The sequence below is a fragment of the Hibiscus syriacus genome, unplaced genomic scaffold (assembly GCF_006381635.1).
Source record: "Hibiscus syriacus cultivar Baekdansim isolate YM2019G1 unplaced genomic scaffold, ASM638163v2 tig00110549_pilon, whole genome shotgun sequence".
In the NCBI taxonomy this organism is placed as follows: Eukaryota; Viridiplantae; Streptophyta; class Magnoliopsida; order Malvales; family Malvaceae; genus Hibiscus; species Hibiscus syriacus.
The window spans coordinates 268,008-292,857 of NW_024062776.1; the positions used below are offsets into that span (position 1 = coordinate 268,008).

The 24,850-nt window shown below is 36.6% G+C and overlaps 2 protein-coding genes, 1 long non-coding RNA gene and 4 pseudogenes across 3 annotated transcripts; 4 read left to right on the plus strand and 3 right to left on the minus strand.

Moving 5' to 3' along the window:
• Positions 1-1,120: 1,120 nt before the first annotated feature.
• On the plus strand, positions 1,121-6,508 carry LOC120131132 (annotated as a pseudogene).
• On the minus strand, positions 2,811-3,290 carry LOC120131162. The gene is made up of 2 exons (XR_005516899.1): positions 3,080-3,290; positions 2,811-2,939 (listed from the first exon to the last, which is right to left on the minus strand). It is a non-coding gene; the product is annotated as an uncharacterized LOC120131162 (long non-coding RNA).
• A 2,264-nt stretch (positions 6,509-8,772) lies between the features above and the next one.
• LOC120131160 (ethylene-responsive transcription factor ERF023-like) lies at positions 8,773-9,300 on the minus strand. The gene has a single exon (XM_039148218.1). The coding sequence runs from the start codon at positions 9,298-9,300 to the stop codon at positions 8,827-8,829; it is 474 nt and encodes a 157-aa protein (XP_039004149.1). The 3' UTR covers positions 8,773-8,826.
• A 968-nt stretch (positions 9,301-10,268) lies between these two features.
• On the plus strand, positions 10,269-12,907 carry LOC120131133 (annotated as a pseudogene).
• Positions 12,908-16,147: 3,240 nt separating this feature from the next.
• On the plus strand, positions 16,148-18,707 carry LOC120131166 (annotated as a pseudogene).
• Positions 18,708-19,309: 602 nt separating this feature from the next.
• LOC120131207 (phosphatidylinositol 4-kinase gamma 4-like) lies at positions 19,310-21,515 on the minus strand. The gene is made up of 2 exons (XM_039148255.1): positions 19,870-21,515; positions 19,310-19,399 (listed from the first exon to the last, which is right to left on the minus strand). Exons 1-2 carry the CDS (start codon positions 21,132-21,134, stop codon positions 19,387-19,389), a joined length of 1,278 nt encoding a protein of 425 aa, XP_039004186.1. The 5' UTR covers positions 21,135-21,515; the 3' UTR covers positions 19,310-19,386.
• A 1,021-nt stretch (positions 21,516-22,536) lies between these two features.
• Positions 22,537-23,810, plus strand: LOC120131134 (annotated as a pseudogene).
• The last annotated feature ends 1,040 nt before the right edge of the window (positions 23,811-24,850 follow it).

A 24,850-nucleotide genomic window follows, 5' to 3' on the forward strand; every position in this document is an offset into this window, starting at 1 on the left:
GTAAAACAAGAATACACAAATTCAACATTAAACTTAAATATAAAAGGGTAAAGCAGAGAGTTTCCGATGCCAGGGAGTGATACGATGATTGTGTAGCATGGATATGGCGCAAAGGCAAAGGGCCATGATGTTGTAACTTCAGTCTCACGCTATCTTCCATGCATGCGTGTTTGATTCTGTCAACCTCTAAAACCCCTAGTTTTCTTTTTTCTCAGTTCTTTTCTTGCTTTCTAACTCAATGCCCCAAGGATCAGGCTCATGAATAATCAAGTCCAATAAAAACAAGGAAGATTTTTCAACTCTTACTTGAATAATTAACTTCCTGTTTCTCTTTTCACTTTAGATGAATCGAGCATCTATTCCAACTCCATTTACTATTAATCTGTCTTTATTAGCCTGTAAACCAGAAGCCATTGACCTGCTAAAACGTTCATGGAATAGTATATGAAGATTTTCATTATCCATTTCTTTGGCTATAAGAGATGTATGTATGTACCTTATCTTATCTACCCCCGACATTGCTTTCACGTATAGTCAGTAGTGTTCTTTGTTAGTATTCACACATAGTGTTCTTAGGCGAGCCGAAAGGTTGTTTTGGATATCAGACGCCATTTATTGTTTTCTTATTTATGATATTGGCGGCTTGGCGCCTACTATATAAAAATAGTTACTAAATCATATAGTTAACATTGAACTCTTTTAATAACCTCAAATTCTCTTAATAGTATTAGGGTAAACAAAGTATTTAGTACATAACTATTAATTTTGGCCCTTTTTAGTACCTAAACTTTTAATGTTTTCAAAAATTAAAGTTTTTAATAACGGATATTGAAATGAAACGAAATTAAGCTTTAGGTATGGTTTGAAAAAACTGAAAGTTTAGATACTAAAACGAATCAAAATTAAAGTTCGGAATTTACATTGTGTTGCCTGTTTTTGATGATCTCATGATGGTGGGTGTCTGGGGATGCATCTGAAGTTCACTTGAAATTAGTCTTTTAGATTTCGATTGAAGGCAATGAAATCAACTTTAGATTTGCTATTTTGATCACTTATGAACCTTTGTGTAGGTTCAAATGCGGTTAGTTTTGTTTTGACTAGTAGTTCATCTCGTTTTTGTTGCAACAGCTAAATGTGCTGAAGAGAAGATTAATGGCAGCAGCTGAAGTAAGGGCAGTCTGGCAAAGAACAGCTAATCGTTTCTTTGTCCAAGAAGATGCCAAAAGAGCTCCCAAGTTAGCTTGCTGCCAAACGTCATCTTCCTCTAAACAGGCTGATTCTAGCCCCATTGGTGTAGCTGGCGCGCACGATCAGCCTGCCGTTGGTTTTATGCCGCTCAACAGGATCGCTTACTATCCCAATCCAGCCTCTGATATGAGGTGGTGGCTTCAGCTACAGCCTAGTTACGGACCCCAAAGGGTTCAACAAATGAGCTGTTAAATGCCTTAGGGATGGAGTGGAAAGCTTGAAATCTGAAGTGAACTCTCGCTCTGACGTAAGTAGAGTTCAACCGGAAGATGCACCAGATGCTTCGGGTGCTGTCAGAAAAAGGAACTGTGAATATTCTGATTCAGCAGAGACAATGAAAAACTGTGGATTTTCGGAGACGGAGGCCATAGAATGTGATGTTTCCAAGAAAACCAATGACTTCTCTTATGATCTGGTCATCTGGGTCTCCCTGGGTCAAATGTGGGAAGTCCGAGCCATGGTGGCGTGTGACAGATAAAGATGAGCTAGCCTCCCTGGTTGCAAAAAAGTCGCTGGACTTCATTGAGAACTGCGATCTCCCTCCACCTCAGAAGATGCATATAAGGAGGTACTCGCACGAACGTTCTGCTTGTTTCAACGGTGATGAAGTATCTTCTTCGGTTGGAAGTCCCAAACAGACCCTGTCTCCAGTCCAATCGGTAATGCAGATGCGCAATGCTTCCAACTCTTCGTTCTGGTATTGTTTTATAATGTGCTTCCAAATAACTTCTTAGATGAACATTATTTTGTGTCTCTAGCCAACAGATACTTAAAGATTGACTAAAATTATTTAACCTATCTCAACTTATTTGACTGCAATCTTATAGTACAACCGAGAAGGATTTCATGGAGCAAGTTACAGAGTCTGATCCTACTAAGGCTCAGCTACTCGAAGCACTTCGTCACTCACAAACACGTGCAAGGGAAGCTGAGAAAGTAGTGAAGCAAGCCTACGCAGAGAAGGAGCATGTCATCAAGCTCATCTTCAACAAGCCTCACAAATCTATTCCTATAAACAGTGGTTCAAATGCTGCAGCTAGATGTTTATCTTCAGATCAAGAACAACGAGCTTCCAGTCTTCACATCCAAAAACAGTTGCCAATCACTGAAGAGCTTGCAGAAGACAGGAAAAGGTAGACGAGGAAAGCAGAACCAGCCTAGACCGAGCATGACAACATGTGCCGTTGCTTTTGCATTGGGGCTAAGTCTTGTTAGCGCTGGTTTGCTGTTGGGATGGACTGTGGGGCGTATGCTACCTTTCTAGATCGTTAGAGGCTTGCAACTAATCCCTTGCTGCCATGAAAATTGTTTTTCACAATTAATTTTACATGTTTATTGTATGCAAGTAATTTTCCATTTCTTTATTGTAGCTGTTGTAGTGTTTGTAGGTGTGTACATGGGGGATTTGTACATGATCATGAGTCCTGAGTTTTGTGCATATCTTGGGCAAAACTGTCCGGATGATTCTTTATGATAAATTTATAAATGTATTGCTAATGTTTCCAGTTCGAGTTTATGAATCTAGAAAATGGGTCTGGCTTATTATTATTGCTACTAACGTATGCAGACCAAGCAAATCCGGAAACTTTCATAATGAAATATTTTACATGCAGAAGATTATAATTGCAACCTATCCTTCTTGTCCCTTCTGCTCCATGGAGCCACTTGCTTAAGCCTTCGTAGATACTTGCCTATCGTGTTTCAGACAACAAATCAAACAAGTTTCTGGGATGTAGTAGTACAATGATTATAACAAAAACAATAAAATGGTTTGGTTTGTCAAATTAGAGAGATTAAATGCGACTTTCGAGAGGAACATAGAGAAACTTACCCAGAAATGGAATTTGGAATGAGAGAGACTATTCAAGCTGCCCATCTTCTTCATCCTCGTGATACTAATGCTGCTGCTACTGTACTTTTCTCCTTTATCACCATACGATGGGAAACATAACTTTTCCCTCCAACGTCGCTTCTCCTCCGAGAACCAAGAAACCAAGAGTTTTTCCTGTTGCCTCTCTCGCTAGCAACCATATCACCATCACCACGCTCCGGCAACCATGTTCTGAGGGCAAAAGCTACCGGCATGAAATGATCCGTAACGCTCACTTTTCACCATTCTAAAAGAAGAAGACTGAAACCTAGCGCTGCCCCAGTAAGGACCATCCAAGACTGTGGTGGGCGAGCAAAGTTTGTCGTTCTTCTTCCTCTTATTATTATTATTGGCTTCCTGCAATAGAAGCAACCTGGGAGGCAGTTGCAGGCATCCGAGCAAAGTCATCGGAAAAGTGGCGTAAGCCTTGGGCTTTCCTGGTTCCTCCTCCCACCGGAACGGGACCGAGGCCGAGGCGCGTAACGGTGGGGTTAACGTCCCTGGTCTTTCCGGTGACGCCATGTGTGCATGTGGAGATGAAAACAATAGTAACCTCGATGACTCTTTCTCTGCTTCAAACCCCATGGTTTGGTTACTTCCGAAAAGTGGTAACTAATGTTTATTGTTATATAAGGAAAGGAGCAGGGAAAGTGTATTTTTAACGTAGGGAAAGGGAGGAGGAGGAGGAGAAGGAGGAGGAAGCCGTGAGAAAAACTCATTAGCAAAAGGGTAAACTTCCCTATTAGCCCCTATACTATATATAGAATTTAATTACTTTACCCTAATTTAATAATTCAAGTTATTATATTTTTCGACTTGAGTTAAATAAGATTTGTTTGTATCGAGTGAGCATCGCATATGTAGGGATATGAGCATTTATTGTTAAATAGTTGATATTCTTTGAACGTATACTACATCGAATAATTGTGTTGTAATTCTATTGATTTTGAAGGTCTTATAAATTAAACTTGTGACATTTTGTATACTATAAGGATTAATGATATAATTAGACCAGAAACGAGGAGAAGCAAAATTAAGATTATGTTCATTATTCATGATGTTACATGCATGCTAACAGCGAAATTTAATTACCATCCATTAATGCACGATGTACATTCGTTAGATTATGGTCACACCATTGTAGTAGGTTAGGGAACATGTGTCATAGATGCATATTTGCGATCAAACACGTGTGGATAACATATATGTACAACTACATTGATGAAAATGTCTTGTATAGATAACATATATGGACAGCCCTTTAATGGCCTCTCCAATCCGGATTAGACCGACGGTTAGATATGCACCGACTAAGTAACCGTGATAATTCTTAAAGATTCAGATTTGAACACCATAAACATTAGAGATACGTGCGTTTAAAAGCGGTTAGGGTTAATTTACAAGTTTGGTAGCAAAAAATGATAGGAGGTGGAACAGCACTAAAAGCAGAGTGGTTTTTTCTATATGAGACAGAGTATAAAGAGAGTGGTTGAAGCATGCGGGAAAAGTAAGTTCAACAACTTCATTATCTGCATTTATTAAAGGGTAAATTACATGTTTAGTATATAACTATCAATTTTGGTATGTTTTAATATTTAAACTTTCATTTTTTTTAAATTATACTTAACGTTTAATTTTTTGTTCATTCTAGTACCAGCCGTTAAAAACTTAAGATACATTATGACTTTTGAGCATCTAGAAATATAGATTAATGCATGAGGTAAGTAAAATGAAAGAGCTCAATGGATAACAGCTGCAATTCTCCAAGAAACTTCAAAACAACTATTGTAATGAGTTAATACTAAAATATGAAGGTCAAATTCTGGTTTTGGTCCCTATATTATGTTCTAATTCTAGTCGTGTGCTTTAATTTAAACAGAATTTAAGTATGGTAGAGGATCGAAAACAGAAATTTACCAAAATACATTATTCATGTTGGCTATTAATATTAACTTGAATTCTAGTACTAATATAGTATTGTCTTTTACTATGTTGAGGCTTTAAAGCAGCGATAGTCTCTAACTCTAAGCACTCGCAGCCTCATCCTTGATGCACATAAAGATGGCCATTAACTATGAAAATAGTCCCATTGAAGTGACTTGGAATATTTTTGTGTTCATGGGATACTGACCATTTATTCCAGAAATCACAGGTAAGAACAATGCGGCCCAGCTATGGAACAAATGGAGTAGTTGGGTGATGATTGAGAGGTGGAGAATAAGAAAAGTCAATGCCATGGCCCTTGGGAGAGTGAGATCGACCACCTCCCCCCATCTCCGCATTCACCGCATCGTTTAGTGTCTTCCACTGACGACACTGCTGCCGCGACCTTTATCACAGTCTTGGATTCGAGCTCGAATAAACAAGTAGTTTTGTCAAGGGAAGGGGGAAAGTGATGCCAGCTCAGATTCTGACTATGAGATGAGACCACACCACACTGTATAATGTATTTCTAGATATAAAATTAAGTTACATTCGAAATCCGTTCGGATCAGTTTTTTCGGTTTTCTCTGTTTCGTTGTCGAGCTAGTACTAGTTATGCACCATAAACAAGTAGACTTTCCAATGGGAAGGGTGGCATGACTTACATTGCTTCGGGCTGCAAAGTGATCTGAGCATAAACCTAACCAGTCTCTTGTTCTGCCTATAAAAAGGTGAAAACAAGCTTATCTTCGAGCTCGACAAAACAAAACAATTTAATACTGATAAGTAAGAAGAACTGGAATCATAAACAAAATACCAGTACTGGACATGAGAACACGACATAGGATATTAAGCAAGATTAAAGGTGGGGCTTCATTAAAGTTCTTGATTAGTTGATGCTTGAAAATGCAGAGGGAAACAGAGTTCAAGAATCAGACCGTGATTACATGAAATTACTACAAAGTCCAAGCCCCAAAAAAAGGTATTTTAGAATACCTTAATTGTGAGGTATTATTATTTTATTTATTATTATTTCAGTACCAGCTCTCGAACCTTGGTTGAGATAGCTAAATGACAAGCACTAAACCAACTGGGACAAGGAGAAAGCCAGTAGCACGACTTCTATTATTTTACCTTACCTGCATCGTTTTAGCCTGGTTCCATTTACGGCTCGATTCATTTCAAAATGTTCTCCAAACGAGTTTTTCAACGTAAAAGTACAAATTTTTTTAGCCTTTTGTTTCGAGTCAATAATTACGTTTCAAACATGAATTTTTGGCTAAAAATAAGTTGTTTAAGATCCTTTTACATTGCAAACGAAATTTAGGCCAAAATCACTTATTTAAGCATTCCCAAACTTATTAGAGTTTGTGAATTTTCTAAATGTTTCTTTGATTTTAAAGAGGGTATAATTATGGTGTACTAAAGTTTATGTATGAGAGACAGTATGGTTGGGTTTTGATTTGAATAAATTAAAATTTGGGCCTCCTTTTAAAATAGAAAGATACACGGGGACCTTGAATTTCAAGCTCGACTCAAAATAATATCAGATTCCAATAAGAAGCCCAGCTTACAAGCTTTCGAGCTATGGGTAGGGCTGTAAATGAGACGAGACAGATCGTGAGCTACTTGAGATCGATTAGGTTAAAACTTGATAAATATTTGACTTAAATGGATTCGATTCGTGTTCGAACTTGACTCGAATGCTTAACGAGCTGAATCGAGCTACCTGATATTCAACTAGAAAAGCTCGCGAACAACTCGAAAATATAATATATTAAATTTTTTTAAAAATTATTTATTTAATATTAACATTTATGTGTGATCTTTTTCATATGGTATTCAAATATTAAAGTTTTAGGTTCGAGTTCGAGTTTGAAACTTCAATTGAGTTAAGTTTAAGATTAGTTTTTCATTTCGAGTTTTTACTAGCTTCAATTCATGGTTTCGAGTTCGAGTTGAGCTTGAAAATTTTAGGCTCGCGAGTTTTTGAGCCGAACCGAGCTCCATTTTTGAGTTTTCGAGTTGAGTCGAGCTTAGCAATACTCAAGCTCGACTAGGCTCATTTATAGCCCTAGCTATGGCCTCGCCTTCTCTAAAACGGTTAATTTTCATTTTTATCCCTCATCTATGCTAAAAGTGTGATTTAGTCCTTTATTTTAATTTACTATGGTTGATCTTATTAATAAATCCAAAATATATCGTAAATAGTTTTATCGTTAAAATTTATTTTAATTTACTATGGTTGATCTTTAATAAATCCAAATTTATATCGTAAATAGTTTTATCGTTAAAATGCCGACATAGACTTATTTTGGAAAAAAGCATTAAGAATTTGACTAATATGTAAACTTACTCAGTTGAACAGATAGGTTAAATTTTATTTTTTGGTATAATCACCGGGTATGCGATCTATTGATCGACTAATCCGGATCAAGTTCTGCAGAAGTAAGGGTAACCCTCCCAATCCCAATTTTCTCCATTCACAATTGTCATAATTCGAACATCTGACCTTACTTAAGGGATCTAGTGTTTCATCCCAACTAGTCGTAGGTAACATGTTGAGTTTTCAAATAACCCACTATACGACTAAAAAAAAAACCACACCATCACTTACTAACAACAGGTATGGTGTTAACTAAAAGTATTATAAAATAGAGATACCAATTATGCCAAATTAAAATAGAGGGCCGAAACTATAGATTTCAACATACTAGAGGGACTAAAATAACAAGCCATTAAATTTATTTGACGTTCTGGCTTCCACTTGTTTTATGTCGTCTTCACATATGGATGGCTTCACTTTCATGCTCAGCTCAGCTCCCCGGCCCCTTAAATTATTTGCATGCACTTGTATCTTATCCTCTTGGAACTTCATTCATCAACTGGGATGGAGCTAGGAATTTCTTTAGGGGGTTAGAAGTAAATAATAAAATTTTGAAGGGTTAGGATATAACTCGATTGGTATCTGAACTTTACTACCTGTTCAATCTGGTACTTGAACTTGGAAGAACTCTTAAATTGGTACATGTGATGATTTGGTATTTCAAAAACCAATCAGGTTGTGAAACGTTACACAATGTATAAGGTACTGTGGTCATTATATGGGGAGCTATGCAAACAGTGAGGAAATCCATTTTTAACCGTTCCACACACGTTCCGATGTTTTAAAAAAAATTAATTTAGTAATCGTATTTTTTTTATTAATGCGATCTTCCGGTTTAAAAAATAAACTTAACGCAATCTTTTTACCAACTTTTTTCGTTATTAACCGTTATAGTAGTGGTATGTCAGTTTACAATGTTAACGTGACAGTCAACGATGTTAACATGACACTTCATCTACCATGTTTTGAATAACCAATTTAATTAATCTATCATGTCATTCATCACGTTAATCTATCACGTTAAACTATCATGTGAACTCCGTATACATAGTTTTTTTTAAGCATATTATTTATATATCTGTCTAATAGCTTCAAAAACTAACGAGTCAATCGTATTCTTCGATGTTTAGATCTAAAAGCAACAGAAAATCACATTCACGCACACCTTCATGCAGCTGACAGTGAGTTAATGGTGAAAATAAATCAAAAATAATTAATCTCAAACCCTAAAAATTGAAGGGGAAAGAGTGAATTAATGGTGAATTTATGTGGTATAATGCTAAATACGTTCATAACCAGCGAAGACAAGAGGTTGGTGTTTATGGACTTTTTTCAAAAAAAAAAATTACAGACATGTCAAGAAGTGTTGCTGTGGTTGAGCTTCTCCGTCTAGCCACAACTAGTCGTCGGCGAACGCCCACCGGCATCCGCTGTTCATCAACTCCGGCAGTTCTATTTCCTCCCAGAAATCGTCCCCGTCCTCGGACGATTCTTCTTGAATTTTATTCGCCGAAGCGGGCAAATGAGCAGCCTTCGCCGCTGCGGCTTGAATATCTCGAGCCGTGCACGTCGAGGGTATAGGCAAATCATCCACTTCGTCGGGGAAGTTGAGCCGCGCTTTACGTCCTTGCAAGCAAAGCGCCGCTACGTCGTAGGCCTTAGCGGCCATTTCCGGCACTGGAAACGAGCCGAGCCAAATGCGTGACTTCTTGCGCGGCTCCCGAATCTCGGACACCCATTTGCCCCAACGCCTCTTACGGACACCCCGGTAGATGGGATGCCGTGAGCCGCCTCCCTTCGGATCGTACTTCGGTTGAACCTCAGCGGCGGTGGAGGCGTTGAAGTCGTCTCCGGTATATGGTGGTTGCTCCATTACATTAGAGCAGCTTCCTGAAGTGTTGCGAGAGCATTTATATAAGCTTACGCACCACTTGTTTACGTTTAGGATTGCGACTATAGCCGCTGCATTTTTCTTGGGTCTAATTTTTCTCTTAGCACTTATACTTTCTAAACATTTAAAATTAGGTCCTCTATTATTTTAATTGGGTGCGATACTAATATCTTTAAAGATTCGTTATTTTCACAAACATAAAATCGAATGCATGATGTTGAAGGGGGTCCATGCATGTGTTGGAATGAAAGGTATATGGTACTATTAGTATTATACGTCCTTAAATAACGAAAAAGAAAAAGCTTATGTGAAATCTAAGTCCAACTACTACGCCGCCAATGAAACGGAGATGGTCTAAACAAATTAAATGTGGCGGTCCATTCTTCATTAGATGAAACATGTGTACCTCATTAATATTATGACATTTATAATATGTATTTACCCTTCTTTTACTCCCCTTTTTCTTATGGCTTTTAGGTACAAGGCTTGTGGGAAGTGCAAATTAATCATCATTAGCTTATGTATTTGCTTCGTATTAGCATGATTTGGGATGTTGAAACATGTAAAACGTGAATCTCCACATAGTTATGAATTTTTTTTCTCTAGTTGTTCACATTATCAATCACGTCATCAATCACGTCATCAATCACTGTAGATTATCACATCAACACTGTAATAATCAATAAAAGAAATCATTGGTCAAATGGTCACATCAAATATGTTTTCTAAGTTTAAAGGTAGTGTAAAAATATGAGGGCCACATTATTTTTCTTAAGATACGATGACCTCACATACCTTTTTGCCTTAGAATTATATAGGATTATTACAACATCAATTGCTGGGGATCATTATTAAAACAATAGAAAATGGTTGGTTAATGATCTTATGTGGCTTAACAATGACAATTCGACACTTTAAACGCATCGGATTATTTTTTTGTGACGAAAGTAATGGTTATTTACGGCAGGTGACTGATTTATTATAAATCAATAATGTTAGTGATCAATTTATTATTTTTAGAATTTATGTAAAACAATTAAAATGTATTCAATATTAATGATCATTTATATAGTTTATCTTTATTAAAGAAACGGCTTGAAAACGGAAGGAACATTTGTGTTTCCACCAATTATATCAGCCCACATCTCACAATCCAATTGAAATATATAATATAGTCTTTTCTTGTTATGTATAAGCATCATAGGGCTTAAACTAAGTAGGGATGGGCATGATACAGGACGGAACAGATCGGTTTTTTGGCCGTCCGACCTCAACCTCGACTCGAAATGTATTGCTTAATTAAAATAATATTTATTTAATCATGTATTATATTTAAATTATTAAATATATATATTTTATAATAATTTACTATATTTTTAATAATTAAATAACATATTTTAACATTATAAAATAAAATTCTTTAATATCTTAAATATATATATATATATATAACTGAATCAGGTCAATGTTTTTTCACCTTAAAGCCGACCCTGCTCCACCCAAACCTACCTATTATATAACTCGTCCCATTCCGTTTCGAATTCCGAAATTTCAATAAAAAAAATCTCACCCCTATCGAGTTGAGTTCGGGTATTTTGACATTCCTTAAAACTATGGGTTATTGAAGGGCAAGATCCCTTCAATAAGAAGATGAGTGTTGAAGGTGGTCCAATGGGGGCGTCCAAATACGGGGCCAAGGTAATGGTTTTGTTGTCAATTTGTAGCTATCCCTATAGTCCATATCTTAGGCCCCATTTCTTTTTCATCTTATCTACGTGTGTGTAAATTGTAATCGTGTAAATATATATATATATATATATATATATCTTGTTTTCTTTGCTTTAGAGGACATGTGGGCTCAGATAATTTACCGAAAACATATGAAATACTCCATGTATGTATGAATGCATGTAGGTATGTATGCATATATATAGAGAGTGATTGTTCGGTCACCTGAAGTTATTTCAATATAGGGAACTGATAACATGGGAAATGCCATCGTGTCGTTGCTATCAGAGCAAACATGTCTAGGAGAAGATGGATTATGACAATATCGATAATCTCGTACTTATGCATATACTATTGATTCACACTAATTAAACATTATTATAATCAATAGGGGTTAATCCAACTGATAATCAGATTAATGTCATTTAAGTAAAATTTCGTATGTATATAATATCTGTTGAGAAATCACTTATCACAATTCGATGTACGACCCAAATAAATTTAAATTAAGATAATTTTAAAACCTGACGAAAAAAACAGTGAATTTAGGTGCAAATGTTTCATCTTTATCTATAATTTTTTCCACATCCCATTATATAAAAAACCCATCTTCCAATGTCTCATCATTGAATTATTCAGTCACTCGATTCAATGGGGTAGAAAATTAAAAAGCACCCTTATCTTTTCTTCCTCTGTTATTCTCCTCCTCCTCCCCCTCTCCCCCGCTGTCGCATCCCCTTTTGAGTTCCATTCCCTACTTGTCCGCTCGATACCGTCAGTGTCCGCTCTCATTTGGTCAAATTCCGACCCTGCATCCGACTCCCTCATCGAAACCTCTGAACTTGACACGGTTAATTCCAACACGAGACTGGGATTGCAGTTAGAATTGCACCACGTGGATGCTTTGTCATCTGACGAAACACCGGACCGCCTCTTCGACCTCCGTCTCCAACGCGACGCACTCCGTGTCGAAACAATCTACTCTCATGTTTCCAAAGCAGTCGCTCGTCAACATCCACGTGCGCCGGACGGACGTCCTGGGTTCTGTAGCTCTGTAATTTTCGGGCTCGCTCAAGGTAGTGGAGAGTACTTCATGCGCCTCGGTGTTGGAACTCCTCCTAGGTACCTTTACATGGTGCTCGACACCGGTAGCGACGTCATTTGGGTCCAGTGTTCACCATTCAAGAAATGCTACTCTCAAACAGACCTGATATTCGACCCGACTAAATCACGGTCTTTATCCGGTATTCTATGTGGATCCCCACTTTGCCGTAGCCTAGACTCGTCGGGATGTAACCACTGTCGAATGTGTCTTTACAAAGTATCCTACGGCGACGGTTCGGTTACTTTCGGTGATTTCTTGACTGAACGCTGACATTCAGAAGAAATAGGGTGGGATGCGTGGCGCTCGGATGTGGTCACACCAATCAGTGCTTGTTCGTCGGTGCAGCCAGTTTGTTAGGCCTTTGTAGGGGGAGATTATCGTTTCTACCCAGACAGGACGCCGGCTCAACCGGAAGTTTTCATACTTTAATGGACCGTTCCGCTTCTTCTAAACCGTCCTCTATGGTTTTCGACCCGTGTTCACTCCTCTGCTAACGAATCCAAAGCTCGACACTTTACTACTCTGTTGGGGATCAGTGTTGGTGGAACATGTGTTCCCAAGATCCGACCTTCGTTGTTCAAAATGGGCCGAGACGACAACGGAGGCATCATTATCGACTCGGGCACGTCCGTAACCCGCTTGACACGACCCGCGTACATTTCGCTAAGGGATGCCTTCCTCTTTGGGGCTTCGAATCTCAAGCGGGCGCCCGCTTTCCTCATTGTTCGACACTTGGTATAAGTTTTACCGGGAAAAGTTTTGTTAAAGTTCCGACGGTGGTTTTTTAACCCAGAAGGTAACAGGTAATGAAGAACAAAAATATCTCTGCTGGATTTGAATGTAGGAAATAAACAGGGAATCATTGTCGTTTGTCACCTTTTCACGTGTCGATTGTTGTATCTTCAAAAATATGTTGGATAGACTTAATATAAGGATAATATTTTGTTGTCTATTATGCGTCGAGATTTTAATACCGACGTTAAAAATTTAACGTATTTAATATTTAAATTATAAGTTTTTATCTATTTTAATATCTTAATTTTTAATTTTTTTAAAATTTAACTTCAAATTATGAATATGAGTATTAAAATGAAACAAAAATTAAAGTTTTTAATAATGGATATTAAAATATAATAAAAATTAAATTTTAGGTATGATTTTAAAATAATTAAAATTAATAATTTAAGTATTAAAGGTGTAATTTGTCCTAGAATGTATGATAAAGTGATGCACTTTGGAGTGGAGGACACAATCAAATCTCTTGTTTTTGCCTGTAAAACCTCAGCAAGTGGGGTATCATGTAGCATTGCAGGCACAAGAGCAATGCTCTCATTTTCTACACCTCGGATTCTGGCTACTAATCAATACAAAGTAGCCATTCGTAGAGACAAATATAAAAATTTATGTGGATATGAAAATAGGAAATTATATTAAAAATTTTAGGGTGTGAAGTTAAAAAAATTTAAAGATCCGAAATTAGATAATTAATAAAAAAAATTAAAAATTCTAAGAGCGCAATTGTACCCCAACACCTCTCGGTTTATTCTTGCTGGCGAGTATTTTTTTTGTATAACTATCAGTATCTGATCTATTGAACGACTAATCCAGATCGAGTATTGCAGAGACAAAGACGATTCTCTCAACCCAATTTGCTCCATCGCAATCGTCAAGATTCAAACACTTAACATTACTTAATGAATTTAGTGTCTCATCTCAATAGATTAATTGGTTGATGGTGGTGAGTATTTATTTTTTATCATTCTTAAACACATATTACAAATGCTTTATGATCTTACCAACTCATGAGCTGTAGCGTCCCACGGAGATTAACTTACTAAGCATGTCCTAGGCACTAATGATGGCGTTTAACAACTTAGTTAATTACTATCAGAGTTAACTGCATTATATGTTCTTGAATTATGGCTTTTATTTTAAATTGGTCCATAAACTTCTTAATATTTTAATTTTATCTTTAAACTATGACTATTATTCTAAATTAATCCTCAAACTTTTATAAATTTCAATTTCATCTTCAAACTACGACCTTCTTTCTAAATTGGTCCCCCTAACTTTTGAGTATTATATGTTTGAAAAAAAAATTAGATTAAATTATGATTGAAACTAATAACATATTTGGTTGAATTTGGGGATGAAATTAGAATATTTAAAAGTTTAAGGATTGATTTAGAAAAGGGTCATAATTTGGGGATGAAAATAGAATATTTAAAAGTTTAAGGACTGGTTTAGAATGAGAGCATAGTTTGAAACACCCAAAAATTTAGTGAATGAAGTCATAGTTTAGAAACATATAATTAACTCCTACTACTATTATTTTTTGTGTGTTTGAGTCTAGCTAGGCTTTTGATGGGTTTGATTGCACATAAATTTCTTTTTTCTTTCGGTTAAGCCCAAAGTATACTCTGGGCTAAACTATTAGGGAGGATCCCTAGCATAAATGCATACAATACAAATAGATATGTTCATCAAAATAAATTATTGAGATAAATTGGTTTGAAAAAAATTAACTTATGTAGCGTATAAAAATTGATTGAATTATTTGATGCTTTTAGAAAGTGATATGAAAATGATTGTCTTTGAAAAACATGGAAGACACGATGTCTTTCTAAAACTCAACACTACATGTCTCGTATTGCTATTGTCACGGTCCGTGGATTTGGGTCCATGACTTGTGCCCAAGAACCTGTAAAAAAGGTTCTCTGCTCAGGCTTGAGTTTGATAGGGTAAGCTAATTTGACCCAAATCTTGGAGAATACTAGTTCAGTGAAAGATTAAGTCTGAGAGCATCTAAAACAAAAGTGACGAGGGAGTTACAAGATTCAATGGGAGTAATTGTCAAGGCTCGTGGAGTTCGAATCGAGACAAGTGTGTACGGATATCCGTAAAGAGTCATACAAAGTATCGAGCCTACTTAGGACCATCAGGCCTAGCCTGTTCCTTGGAAGTTTCTAAAAGGAATAATTATCTCGTCATTTAGGAGATAAATACTTAAATTGATGAGAGATGTTTGGTTTGAATTTGAATTTTTTATATAAGATTCTTATATGATTTTATTTCAATCTAGGTCATTGATGTAATTCAATCTAGAACTTTAGATCTAAAAGAGTTCAACTATAAATAGGAACCTCCCCTCCTCATTTGTAATCATTCAATTAATTCATTTTCTTCAAACATTTACTCTAAGTTTATCTATTGTCGCTTTGTTTTTTGTAACTTAGTTACTTGGTTTCTTTTGTTTTCGAAGCTTCCTAGCTTACTTTTGAGGGACAGTGTTTCCCTTTGTTTTCTTTTGTTTCCTACACTTAGTTTTTTCAAGCATTGTTTTCTTTTGTCTGTAACGTCTTTATCTGATGACGACAGTGTTTGTTTTTCATAAGAGTTGTTTAATCTGTTGGTTTTGAAGAGCCTCAGTGTGTTAGCTTCCTGTGTTAACCTTTGATGGGTTTGATAGTCACTTAATGAGTTGATTTCTCACTTAGACACGATTAAGATTGACTTTGGTGTCACTTCAACAAGAGAAAGCGTATAAGTGGCACTGATCTACTAATTGAAATTCTAGCCCCCATGACATTATGCATAATCTAATCTAGGCACCGTGTGAAATACGTCCTACAATTCGATTGCCTTTGTAAAGTTATCGAGTGGTCCGATGGCTTCCCCCTACACTGTCCCATCTACGTATCATATCCCAGTGGTTGCCTCAAAAGTTGCAACAGGTAGAAAGATAGAATTGAACGGGTACAGCCCCACTGGGATAATGCAGAGGGAACGTGATCACCAAAACCTTGACTAACAAACTAGTAGTATTAGAATCTAGATTTAGTCCAGGTCGTAGCCGGGCTGGCCCTGCAATTAATTGTGATGTTAATTAATGTTAAATCCTACTTATTGATAACAGCAATCAAGTGATGCCGTAGAAGGAACCACTGTGTTTTGCTCTAATCATTCCCACCCAATCACCTTCTAGCTTTTATATTTTTCTTCTCTTTACCTGGTACCACTTGATCTTTGATCAACTGTTTCAGAAAAAAAATAGCTCTTTCCTCTCTGTGTTGAACCTTTGTTCTCCATAGCCGATCCAAATTTGATGAATTTATCACCTTTCTCGATGGAACCGGATTCCATTGATTGTATGACATCTTCAGATGTGATTGATGATGATGAATCCATCATCATCTTCATAATCAGTTGCCTTCTTTGTCGAAGATCCACATCAACAGTACCGTGTCATCAGCGGTTCACCCAAACACCACCAGTGTCCATGAGCTCCTTGAATGCCCTGTTTGTACCAATTCTATGTACCCTCCGATCCATCAGGTCAGTTTCTTTTTCTTTGAGTGCTTGAATGGTTTAAATCTGTTTCCTTTTAATGTCTTTTTTCAGTCAATTTGCTATCTTTTGAGTTTTTAGGCTGAATCTTGTGTGTTGGATTGTGCTCTTTTAGGTTAGAAATTCTTTTCACAGATTTAGGGTTAGAAGCAGACTACAGGTTGGAGAAGAATTGGTCATGAGGGTTTGAACCTGGTCTTTGGTGCCAGCTGTCAACACACAGCTACTTTACCATTTCAATTGTGGCTATGCCGGCACTACTGCCTTGATTTTAATCCATCGCATGAGAATCCTTTTCAATATGATAATGAAACCTATAGTCACTTGTCTTTCTCTCTTCTCCTTCATGGGTGTATGTACATATCATTAGCTTACACGGAACAGGTGGCTGGTTAAATAAGCAGATGGCCATAGCCAATGCTGATGCTTAGGATGAAAACTGCCTTTTTTTTTTCTTTTCTCATTCGGGTTGGGTTGGTGCACGAACTTTGGCATCTGTAGATTATGTTTATACCTAGTTAGTTACATGTGCATGTTTCTATGTTTGCCTCTGTTGTGTGCTGGTAAAACCATATTTGTATGCTTTGCTCTGGAAGTGGCCCAAAAGTTCTGCCAGTTTTCTCTAGTTTCGCATGTCAAACACCGGATTCCGTTTTCTGAACCATTTGTTTTTTGGTGCATTAGGGTTTTTCAATGCATTTGAATGCTAGTACGGATTTCTATCGAGCTGCTCTACATAGTTTCTTATAATGATAATTATTTGAAAATTTGCTTTTCCACAGTGCCATAATGGGCACACCCTCTGTTCAACCTGTAAAACAAGGGTGCACAATCGGTGCCCCACTTGCAGACAGGAGCTTGGGGATATTAGATGTCTAGCACTAGAGAAGGTGGCCGAATCACTTGAGTTGCCTTGCAAATTTACTTCACTTGGATGCCCGGAGATCTTTCCCTACTATAGTAAACTCAAACATGAGGCCCTCTGCAACTTCAGGCCACACAATTGCCCATATGCTGGATCAGAATGTGCTGCTGTTGGCAATATTCTGTTCCTTGTTGCTCATCTAAGGGATGACCACAAGGTGGACATGCACACTGGATGCACATTTAACCATCGTTATGTGAAGTCTAATCCCCAGGAAGTAGAAAATGCGACATGGATGCTAACTGTAAGTACACTCATTCTTAGGCATATTTGTTCTGATTAAGAACTGAACTAATAGATGATGGGTGATGATAAACTATATATAATGCTAATGGATACTTAGGTGCTTTCCTGTATACTAATTCGGCGTTGACATTTCCGTGACCAGTTGAGCTGTTTATTCTATGTACTGGAAAAAGTGTAACCCTTGCTAATCTGCTTTGATATAGATGATGAATAATATATGCTGTTCATGTGTTCATTGCCAGTTATTTGATCTTCTGGCCCTGAAGTCCCATGGTATTGTACAATCTTCATAGATTTTCCTGAATGCTAAATGGTTCATATCTTTTGTCATATATGTTTAGGTATTTCATTGTTTTGGCCAGTACTTCTGTCTTCATTTCGAAGCCTTTCAGCTCGGGATGGCCCCTGTTTACATGGCATTCCTTCGTTTCATGGGTGACGAGATTGAAGCCCGCAACTACAGTTATAGCCTAGAAGTTGGGGGGAATGGAAGGAAACTCATTTGGGAAGGCACCCCAAGAAGCATAAGAGAGAGCCACCGAAAGGTTAGGGATAGCCATGACGGCCTTATTATACAGCGTAACATGGCGCTTTTCTTCTCCGGAGGGGACAGGAAAGAGTTGAAGCTGCGAATAACGGGGCGGATATGGAAAGAACAACAAAACCCAGAAGGTGATGCCTGCATACCCAACCTTTGTAGTTAGAATGTTACAGATGGCCCCCTGCTGCACACCCAATGATATAGCCTGTCGTTTATGTCGATGATTCTTGAATTCTGTATGGATATCGAAGCCGTTAGCCTTCTCCATTATTAACAATAAGCGCTTTTAGCTTTTATTATAGTTGAAAAAAGTTGTATATAGTCCTCCATATCTGGTTCCTTGAAGATTGAAGATTAAGCGTTGATATATCAGCTAAACTGTGTGTAGCCTATAGGGTTTCCCCGTTGTATCTTACTATATCTGTAATCGGTCGGAAACAACTCGAGCCAATGATGATTTGATTACCTTAATTTATGGTGTAAAGTTAAACTCTATCTTACTCCGGCTAAATGTAATGGCGATCTATGCATCTTTTGAATGCTTCTGTTATCAAAATGATGAACTTAATTAACAGTTGCTGCAAACTTAAAACGTGGAACTTATTCATGCAACGATAAAATGAAAAGAAAACCATGTCTTCATTTCAAATCTCAGAAGAACAATAAATGAATTCTTGAAAAAATCGGTTCAATAAACGTGAATCGAGGCCTAAAGATGTTTTTTCTTAAGTGCCATAAAAGATGGAAAATTACACGAAATCGTTGAGGTTTATAACGCAGACCATTTGAGTTAGGCATGTAAATCAAACAAACTATAATGATGCAACAATCTCATCAAGGCAGTGGTCCATGATCTGGGATAGTTTTTTCAGAAATGCAGCTTCACTTGCATTAGGACACACACGATCCTCTGCTTCTTGTATGATTTGCTCTATCACCGATTCCTCGTTCAAGTTCTCTCTGCACATTATACTTCCCATGACAAAGGGAGTCAGCCCTCTCGCTGCACCCTTTTTGAGAAGCATGGTGGAGATGCGGAGGGTACGTGCACATTTAGGTGGCATATCCCATCCAAGGAATTTCAAAAAGGCAATATCTTTTTCAGCGTCCAGGGATATTATATAGTCAACTATCTCGGGCGAGTAAGATTGGCGAGCTTGAGGCCAATACAACCAGTCAAATGTGCAAAAAAATATACAGACAGCCACAATAGTGATTAGCCTTGAAAACAAAACAAAAATAACATGGGAAAATAAGATTGCAAATACCAAAAAACATATATAACATGAATTTTACAATGTTGTGATTGTGAAAGAACAATAACGTTTATTGACACTCATAGGCACTCCACAGCAAAAAAAGAAGAAAAAAAAAGAAAACGTATTCGTGCAGGCAGCATAAATCAGCTAGCTAGATGACAATTTAAAATTAACAGAATTAGTGAATCATGATAACTTTATCGGTGTACTAGCCTCTAGACTAAATTAAGAACTGATGCAAGTTAAATAACCTACTAATTGTGAAATATAGAGTATTGTTTTTAACATTTATAACCTACTAGAGCAATAAAACATGTGGGTGTAAAGTAGCAAAAAGAACAGAAAAAGAATGATGGCATGCATGAATTTGCAGGAAACTAAGACATATTAGGAAAGTTAACTTACACTTTCAGGCAAGCAATAGCCATGATCAATAGGAATCAGCAAGGTCTGCCCATCTTCATCTTTGCTCATTAAAATATTCCTAGCATGCCTATCTGCATTAGCCAACCTTATATCCAAAACAGAGATTTTATGTACTTGGTCGACTGGGAAAGACCTAACACCCATATCCTCACAACTTCCGCTGTTCTCCACAAACATCTGCAATGACCCAATCTTGACTTTTGGTGAATTATTAGGATTGTTAAACCCACTATGCGAACAGACTCCAGCAAAACCCTTCTCATTACCATATGTCATGCTTCGCTTATTCTTAGGATGATCCAAAATATAAGCAGCAACTTCCCTGAATGCTCCTTCTCCGACTCTTGTACCCTTTTTCAACCCTTCACCATCTGGTGACATTGGTAGTTCTCGAGGATTGTTAACAGCCAAAGGCTCCTCATCAATTGGCTTAAAAACAGCAACAAACTTTTGGCCTGATGAATCCTGCATGAAATAGGCTCCTCTAGTACCCTCCATAGACCTGATTGGACTTTTTCCACTACGTAATCTATCAAATGTGGAGTTAATCATTTCCACAATCACTGAGGGCAATTCGACTTTAGGATTAACAATAACAGGCTCCAATATAAAATTCCTATCAGGAGGTTTCCTTGTTACAACCTGTCTATCAACTTCATATCCTTTGCTACAATTCTCTCCACCACCAATACCATATTGCACTCTATCATCAGTTTCACCAAGATCATCATCTCGCTTATCTGTCAATGCTGGTGCCACGATCGACAACTCAAAACTCTTCCCAACTGGTTTAGCCCTAACTTTGACAGATTTTCGGACCAATAAATGCAACACGGCATCATTATGCTTACTTATATCATCAATAAGCCTCTGATCCTCTAATCGCTCCCCATCACAAAGAACTTCTTGCTCATCAAGATTAGTAAACCCTTTCTCTCTCTTAGCAATCTGCCGTTTCACATAACCAACATTACATCCACGCCCTCTCCGGACGTGAAATGTAAAATCTTTCCCGCACCGAGTCTTAACATTAATGACCTGAAGATCAGAAAGCCTAAGAACCAAGTGTAGAACATTCCCATCGTTGACGCCGTAGTCACGAACAAGGGAATTGCTCCGTGTTAGCTCCCGACCTCCACAAACCAACTTCTGGTTCTTCACAACAAAACCTTTACAGGTTTGGATGCGCAGCTTCAAGGATTTGATAGAATCCGATTCCAAAATCCGCATGGGAATCATGGACCCAGAAAACGCCAAATATACCCAAATAGATTCACTCCCGCAATGATCCAAATCGAGATTCAAATGACTAGGAGTAGTAGTCAAAGGTTCATTTGGAACCGGAACAACCGCAATACCAGCGGACGATATCTTTTTAACAGTGAACTGTTGAAGAACGAAGAGTTCTCAACAATCTAGAAAGATAACATTATAAACACTTATACTAACTCTGTACAAATTCACAATAGTTGCCTCATTCCGTTCTGCAATCTAACAACACTATCCAAACGAGAAAAGAAATAAAAAAAACACACACACACACACACAATTCAGGCCCAGGGAGAATACCCCAAGCCCAATAAAACGAAACACTAGGCACCAGAAACGAACAACTTAAGGAACCCAAAGCTCAATTCATCTTCATTCTAAGATTATGGTTTAGGGATTGGATGTACGTAAACTATGAACAAACGGAAAGCGGGAAAATGTATTTATATATATATAAAACGAAATATGGATTCTTACCAGAAGGAAGAACTGAAGAGAGGAGGAAGCAAGAAAGTGAAGCTTTGAAGCGAGAAATCAAACTAAGGAATTCAAATTTGCTTTTTTGGGGAGCACGATGGTTATGAGGAAATTAGCTCTTTGCTAAAGTGAAGACGACGACGACGCGTGGAAGAGCCGTCTCCCTTTTATAGGTAGCTTGTAAACTTACAATGGTAGAATTGACTTTTCACCAAATTTTTTTAAGCACATAATGAGATTAAAATATCAAGATAATAGGTTTTTAATAAGTTTTATATTAATTTTCAGTCATTGTATTTAAATAAATAAATAATTTAGATTTAATTAAAATTGATAGTCCACAAATAAATATCTTTAAACTCACAATAAAACACTATCTCTTTTTACCCTAATCATAAGTCATAAACTCCAAAACCCTAAACCCTAAATCCCCTAAGTTAATCATAATCCAAATCATAAACCCTAAATTCCAAACTATAAATAGCTTAAAGATTAAACTAACTATCCTAAACTCTAACCCTAAAAATAAAAAATATTTTATTGCGAGTAAAAAAACATTTATTTACGAGTTATAAATTTTAATTAAATCTAAATGATTTATTTATAATTATAAATAAATATTTCTTTATCTTGTAATAAACTAATATTTTTCCCTAAAACCCCAGCCTCAACTCCCAAACTATAAATCATAAATCATAAACTCTAAATCTTAAATTATGAAACTTAAATCTTAAACTCATATCCTAAATTTTAACCCTATAAAATATCATTTTATTGTGAGTTAAAAGAAATATTTATCTATGAATTATAAATTTTAATTAAATTTAAGTCATTTATTTATTTGAATCTACTGACTATAAATTGATATAAAATTTATTAGTTTTACATAGTGTAGATGGATCTTAATCCATATATATATATATATGGTTTTCATAACCGGACCGGTCAGGGAACCGGCCATGCTACCGATTCACTGGTTCAATCGATCGAACCGGTTAGGCTGGTCGTAAGAACCGGACGACGTCATAATTATTTAAAAAATTAAATAAAAATACCAAAAATATTTAATAAAAAATAAAAAAAATTAGGTTGAACCGGTTCACGGTCCGGTCCATTTCGAGCGGTTCAAAGCTGGTTCAAATGGTTCCTTGCGGTTTACTAGAACCGGTTCAACCGGGATAGAATGGACCAGACAAGACAGCAATTCCCGGGTTGAATTGGTCAGTCCAGTTCGGTTTTCAAAACACTGTATATATATTATAAGTCACAAAATAAAGACAATATCCATCGGTTCATCGGTGAATATAAAATAGTAAGATTCCTATGAAAAAAATATATATCATCTTCCAATATATTTTGCTCGCCTATATGGAATAACATGGTTTTGAGGGTAAGCTGTTTCTTTCAACTCTACATGAACTAGCCATTAGCCAATTCATTTACTAAGCTACTCATTGCTTACCTGTGTATGCAGTATTATCAGAGATCATACAATTTGGTGACAATAGTTTTATCGGCAGTCTATATAACCGGAAGGGTAGGGATCGGTTTTTTGAGGAACGGGATGATGCTTGGGATCGAGTGCCACGGCGGGATGGTTTAACAGAGAAGGTCATGCAAGAATCAAACAATTCTACTTGCAAGGTAGACATGCATACCAAGTCATAGCTGATAAGGGTGAATTGCCACTTAACAATATTCCACCCGCTGTGGCCCTTCATGGGGCCATAATTTACTTGGCATGTAATGCCAAATTCGAACATCGTCTGTTACGATCATGGACGATAAGACCGCCGTTTGGTTCGACGTCTCTCAAGGTTTGCTTGTATGTTAACTCTTATTAGTTCATCATTCTTTCAAAAGATGCATTATATGATGGACCGACTCCGTTTGCAGCGTCTTTTACGAACATAGACATAAACCAGAGGAAGAACCATGGGACACTGGGTTTATTAGGATGGGGGTTATTCCTTCCTGCTGGTGCAATAGTTGCAGGACACTTAAAGCACAAAAGTCAACTCTGGTATTATCTCCATGCCGTGATCCAGTTCTGGGGTTCATCCTTGGACTTTACAACTTTACCAAAGCATGAACGCCGATATTCCGGCACATAATGGCATCGGAATCGTCGTGCTCGTGCTTAGCATTCTTCAGGTTTGCAATGCATGATCAACATCTCTCTGATACTTATTTTAGACCATCGGTTCAGACGTATGTCCCTTTTCTTCGGATCTATTAACATCGTACTAAAATGAAAAGGTAGGGACCAAAATCTTTCAAGAGAAAAAGAGCTAAAATGATGATTTTAGTAAACATTGAGGCATAATTTTAATATTATATCAGAGTTTTACAAAATGCGAAGGGATCACGCCTTTATAATAGTTAAGATCCACTTACACTTAGTTTACATTTTCAAGACTCTTGGAAGAGTAGAAATAGATACATTTATTTATTTATTTTTTAAGAAAATATTTTCTCATCTAATATTATTAATTTTAATCGTCTATTTTTATTTGTCGAATTGCCTTTAACATTTGAAACTAAAATTTTAAGGGCAAATTTTGTGTTTAGTATATAAACTATCAGTTTTTGTCCGTTTTAATATAATTTTTAATTTTTTTCAAAATAATACCTAAAGTTTAATTTTTATTTCTTTTTAGTACACGTCGTTAAAAACTGTAGTTTTTGTTTCATTTTAGCATATCGTTCAAAATTTAACATTAAATTTTGAAAAAATTAAAAGCTTAGGTACTAAAACAGACTAAAACTTATTGTTTATGTACTGAATGCGTTAAGTTTTTTAACGACAAGGTACTAAAATAAAATGAAAACTAAACATTAGGTATGATTTTGAAAAAATTGAAACTTTAGGTACTAAAACATACTAAAATTGATAGTTTATGTACTAAATTCGTAATTTACGTCTTTTTTTAAAGAATATGACTCTAAATATTGTGTTAATTAAAAAGGGTAAAATAAACAAATAGTCCTCTAACTATATGGAACTACTTTATTAAGTTTCTCAACTATTAAAAGTTACAAAATTTTTCTTTAACTATAGAGTGTTACTTTGTTGAGTCGCTCGACTATCAAAAGTTATAAAATGGTCACCCTACTATTCATTATGTTTTAAACTCGTATTTTTCGTTAAAAATTTGACGATTTTTCGAGCTCGATGTTAACATGATGACTGAGATGTGATAGTCATT